The sequence below is a fragment of the Poecilia reticulata genome, linkage group LG4 (genome assembly GCF_000633615.1).
Source record: "Poecilia reticulata strain Guanapo linkage group LG4, Guppy_female_1.0+MT, whole genome shotgun sequence".
In the NCBI taxonomy this organism is placed as follows: Eukaryota; Metazoa; Chordata; class Actinopteri; order Cyprinodontiformes; family Poeciliidae; genus Poecilia; species Poecilia reticulata.
The window spans coordinates 1,338,662-1,344,446 of NC_024334.1; the positions used below are offsets into that span (position 1 = coordinate 1,338,662).

The following is a 5,785-nucleotide window of genomic DNA, read 5'->3' on the forward strand; positions in this document are numbered from 1 at the left end:
GTCCAAAAACATGACTGTCAGTTTAATTGGTCTCTCCAAATTGTCCCTAGGTGTGAGTGTACATGCATGGTTGTTTGTCCTGTGTGTCTCTGTGTTGCCCTGCGACAGACTGGTGAACCCACTAAGGGACAAGGGTGTAAAGAAAATGGATGGATGTTCCACACTTTGTTTTCTGTGCAAAGAAAACAATAAAATACTGTATACTAAGGCCATACATGTTGATAATTTGTGAAAATACTTACAGGTGAACCCTGCATGCCAATGTCTCCAGGACCTCCTGGTGATCCTGGGTAACCCTAACAGAAAACAGAAAAAAAATGATTGAAATGTAGGCAGGTAGATGCAACACTGTGGCATCATTTATTTAAATGGGTGAAAGACACAGTGAGCTTCATATAAATACAGGCAACAGTAGAGATTTAGAATAAATCCATGATTTTAGTAGGTCAAAGCAGAGTCCGTTACAAAAATGATTTTAAATTTATTTCACACACAAATATGTAGAGACGTTAAATCAAGTTAATCCCTGTTTATGCACCTATCATTCAGTTTATTCGGCACTGTGTCTGACAGTGAGATGAGAGCTGAAGGCCCAGAACCACAGATCTGGCGTTAATCCGAAGCCCAGAGACAGAGTGGGACCGAGGCCAAGCTCTCCTACAGACTCACAGCTCTGCAGCAGACAGAAAACTGGGCAGCAGCAGATATTCTTTACGCTTTTTTCTGTATGGATGAACTTAGTCAAAATAATATACATGCCAATAATTTTTCCACTGAATGAGTTTATAGAGTAAAATAACATATTATCCTCTAAAACAGTGGTCCCCAAACTATGGCCCGCGGGCCAGATCCGGCCCGCCTCCACATTTGGTCCGGCCCCCTGAACGATACCAGAGAGCATTTAGATTTTTATTTTCATACCGTATTTTCAGGACTATAAGTCGCTACTTTTTTCCTAAGCGATGAACCATGTGGCTTATATGTGGATTTTTTTTCAACCACCAGRGGGCTCTTTAGCAGGAAGTGAGTCATTGGAAGTAAAATTTGGAAATAAAAGAAAGCCCATTAAAACGGAATTAGRTTTTAATAGGGAACTGAAATTTGGGAATGTTGTTGATCAGTTAAATAGCATTGAGGGGGAAAAAGAAGATTTTTCGGTTTTTTTTAAATAATACTGGGATCATTATGAGAATTTGAGGTATAGATATTAGGATCCAGTAGATGGCAGTAGTGGAACAATAATGGATGCGAGCTGCCGTTGAAATCTAAAGAAGAAAGCGTCTATTTTCATTTAGCACATGCTAGTAGCAACACGAAGAATCAGCACTTTTACTGTTACAGTTACCGTTCGGAAACTACCGTAATCAGTTCAGTTCAATCTAAACTCGGCAACTTTTTCTTTTTCATCCGTAATAAATGTGATATTCAATCGACCTGTAATGACTCAAATTTTGGGTGTCCGCCCCCCTGTGCTGCATCGCTGTGGAAAACCTGGAGCGGCAGATATATCTGCGGCTTATATATTACTGTTTTTTTTTTTTTTTTTTAACTTTGGGGTTGTGGCTTATAGTCCGGTGCGGCTTATAGTTTGGAAAATACGGTATTTATTTCATAAATAGTGTTATTTCCTAAATTTTTTCTATGAAGAACCCAGAGAGGGTTATTTGATTGTGCTTTCTGGAAAACAATACATTTTTACATTTAGGCACTCCTGGAAAYGTCACACTTTTTCTGTTACAAACTGACTCCGGCCCCCACCAGAGAAAAGTTATATGGCCTTCACAGGAAAAAGTTTGGGGACCCCTGCTCTAAAAGGTTTATAAAACAGAGTATAAGCACTTAATGATCACTTCAGTGCAAAAATGTAAATGCTGTAGAATAGAGCATAAGTCTCTACCAGCACTAACTTGCCAGTCAAAGTTTTGTGAGGATGTTTAAAGGAACATACATATTTTGCAAACGCTGATGCTGAAACAGCGTTCAGGCTTTTCTGTTTCATTAAAATCTCCAACAACGTTCCTTCCTGAGGCCTTTTTCCATTACATGTATCAAAGCGGACGCAGACGACAACACTGTCATCTTTTCAGGTTTACACATTAACCAAATATTAATGCCATTGTTAGTTAGGGGTGCAGCAGTTCTTCTCGTCATAAAAGATAAACTGATGCATATGTATCCAGTTTYAAACCCATATTCATGCACAAGAGGAATGTACAGAACTCAATGTTCCACCACATAACTTTTAAAGAGTCGSCCATAAAAATACAGTAGAATGAAAGAACACGGTGAACGCAGACGAATCAGTGAATCAGTCCCTTTGTCATTAAATCCTGATGTCTGGGGACCATCTGGTCAATGTGCTCCGTTGACAAAACGGTCTCAAAACGATGACGACTTAAAAAAAAAGGAATAGTTTCCTCTCATCGGGATGTTACACCACATTTACAACTTTGTCATGTTAGAGCAATCAAATATATAAGTTTTTTAACAACTATGTTCTGTGTGTTTCTGAAATCTGATCTTTGGGGAAGAATAGAAGACATAAATTATTCTKTGAAAGTAAACCTTGACGTTCCCTTTGTCAATTAAGAAAATWATTTATGTTTTAATTTAAAATTACATTTAAATATGGCATGGTAGAAATATTTATGCTTTCTCAATAAACAATGTAAACATCTAAACTGGCATTCARACAAATCACACCTTTGTCACAATAGCTAAGCTACTTTTTTGCATGTTTCTGCTAGCAATTTGACAAYTTGACTCTTGAAAAATATGGCTAGCGGCCACGTGGTGCAACATGTGTTAGCATTGTTACCTGGCAGCAAGAATTAAATGTTCTGTGTTTGAATCCTGTTTTGTCTTTTTGTGTAGAATTTGCACAATATTTTAGTCTGTTCAATTCTGTTATTGCTCTGCTGTGCATCAACATGACAGGATGACCTAACCTTTCAATCTGCAGAAGATATCATGTCTGTGATAGCCTAAATGAGCCTGGATAAATAGCAACAAATCTAATCTTTACTATAGAGTTAATTACCTAAACGGTCCACCTGTTTTTAGCTAAATGTTGTGTAAATGATCTCCAATTTAAAAATCCACTTTCCCACTGTTAGAGCTTTTTTAAATTACATCCGCTATTAGAATATTGACATTTGTGGAGAAAGGTGAATTTTAGGTGTGATAACATAACTAGAAAACTTCAATAAAATATGGCTGACACTGYGAGAACCCAATTAAAATTTGTTTACAATCGTTTGTGACTTTACTCACCGTGGGCCCCTTCTCTCCGGCAGGACCTGTTGGACCTGGTAGCCCCCGGTCACCCTGGTTAAGGACATCGAAAGGAAAAGAGGTTATGACTCTCAGAACTGATTTCTGTTCAACTTTGGCTGTGTTCATGGAATTAGCGAAAAATTGGATCATGTTGTGTATTTTTGAGTGAATTTCTAGAATTTTGACTTCTCAATTGAAACACTTTTTTTAACTCACTCCTATTCCAATTTCATTTCATTTCTTTTYGCTGAAACCATTTTAAAGTGTATGTTTTCCATTAGATAAAGACATTTTATTATTTAAAAAAGAGATCAAATCAATTGTTAAGACTGCCTTTTCATAACTAAAAATAAATCATAAATATTTATTAAGTAAGGTGAAGATAGAAGCTTTTTAAGGCATTCATATGAAAATATAAAGATATTTTGATAACGTGTCAGTGATTTTCTATCTAAAATAGAGCACAAATAGGTGACAGAAAGACCAGATTCTGCCAATATCCAACAGTAAACCTGCAAACATTATGCATTTTCTTTTCACAAACTGGGTAAAATCCATGATTGTACAACACAATAAGTCCACTTTTGTTTCTTGATACACACTTCCTCATAGCGAGCTGAACATTTTAAACAAAGAGTGTGGCAAAGAATAAAAAATTATGCATAATGTCAAAAGAATTTGTAGGCTGTCAGGGTACAACTGGTGCTGACAGTCTGAATCAGGAGCAGAGGTTTGTGGGAGAGGAGTTGGAGGACAAGCAAGAATCTGACAAGCAGATGGCTTCTCAACACAAGAACATGTTCTGACAAACGGGCCTTCTGGATAGGAAAGACAGGGCAAACAGGTTGGGATAGAGGGAGGGAAGGCAAAACCTTGGGTGTTCTTTTAGGAGATTCAATAAAAACACTTGAAAAGACATATTAGGTCCATGTTGAGCTGGAAATGATTGTTTAATTTAAGTATTTTAAGAGAAAAGATTTTCAAATGTATTTTTTATGTTCAACTTAAACCTGTTTRTTTAAGGTGACATGGCTTTGACGATGCTGCTATTGATGTGGATGTGAGAGTGTCGAGTGTTTACACAAGCATGTGTTGGAGTCTCTAGTCCAGGCTGCTTTGACATGGGCTTAATTATAGCGGTCTGTTGCTGACAGGCGAGCAGCTGATGCTGCCTGACAGCCTAATGACAGAGAAACACACTCCTTACCTTTTCACCGGGAACTCCCATCACCCCAGTTATTCCAATTAGGCCAACTGGACCCTGGAGAGAAGGAGGAGAGGAAAGCAGAGAAGACGAAAGCGTGTTAAACACAAACACGTCAGGAGAAAGTAACACGGGTTGCWTCCCAGGCTGCCGCGATGCAGGGAATGCAAAACGTTTCAGGTTCCAGTGAAATGTTTCTGCAAATGGGTGAGTTTCATTCAGCTAAAATGAAGTTTAAGTAATGGATTGAGAGTGTTAAAAATATTAGAAAAATCTAAAGCACAGCCTGAAAACCTAGCATTTTATTTAAAAAAAACTACTAACCTGATTCATTTCTATACTTTTAGAAATGTTAGAAAAGGTTGTGGACAAATACAACCTAACAACCTAACAACCTAACCCTGTGAAGCTGGAAATCAAAACATTTAGCATAAAGAGCTAAGTGATGCTACCCAGGAAGAAAAGAAAGCTCCAGTAAACACATTTTTCCACTAACCAAGCTCTTCCGATGACAGCTCCAGAACTGATTTACAACACRTCTGATACTCCTTAATGAGGATTTTACAACAAAGTTAGAAATGTTTAGACAATTAATGAGAATGCTGCTTTAAATGTTTATCTAGTAAAATGGAAAAACAGACAAGAGACTACGGGSTTTGAACAAGGWGTCTTTGCAACAAGGTTTCACAAACTTGTTAAAATRTTCTAKCACACTTCATCTTAAACATTTTATCAGCTGTTTGCTCAGGACATCTAAAAAGTCCTCCATAAACTTCCATCTCACCTCTCCTGACAATTTTATTGAAGATGTTGACCAACTCTAACTCTCCYTCTCTCTGGACTCATGTTTTGTTCCTGTGGGTTAAGTTGTATTGAGTGTAATTTGTTTGCCTTTATAAATTTTATATTTTCCTCCAAACACTGCAGTTTTAAGGGACAAGTYGTTCAGCTCTGCACTGGTTTCATTTGMATCAGTGACTTTACACAGASAGGCTGGGAGCTGCAGCAGCTTGCACAGTCTCTCTGCTACTATTCGTCAATATCTTTGTTAAAACTGGAAATTTCTATGTTTAGTCTGGATGTAAACTATAGTAATATAAAAGGTTAGGACCACAATTCTWRTAGTTTACGGCACCAAAACTACTTGAGCAAAACCAAGACTGTGCTGGGCTCGACTCATTTCATGATGTTATGGTAATATTTCATATGCTGACACAATTACACACCAATATGAGTAAAAATAGTTGGGCTGCACAGTGGCGCAGTTGGTAGAGCTGTTGCCTTGCAGCAAGAAGGTTCTGGGTT

General features: G+C 37.7%; 1 protein-coding gene across 2 annotated transcripts in view; it reads right to left on the bottom strand.

Annotated features, from left to right (window-relative positions):
- col24a1 (collagen type XXIV alpha 1 chain) overlaps positions 1 to 5,785 on the bottom strand; it is a 47,822-nt gene that overhangs the window by 29,177 nt on the left and 12,860 nt on the right. For both annotated transcript variants that reach the window (XM_017304552.1, XM_017304551.1), the window contains exons 13-15: positions 4,484 to 4,537; positions 3,274 to 3,327; positions 243 to 296 (exon numbers count right to left, since the gene is read on the bottom strand). In XM_017304552.1, the coding sequence (XP_017160041.1) occupies positions 243 to 296; positions 3,274 to 3,327; positions 4,484 to 4,537 (162 nt within the window). The remainder of the gene's footprint in view (positions 1 to 242; positions 297 to 3,273; positions 3,328 to 4,483; positions 4,538 to 5,785) is intronic.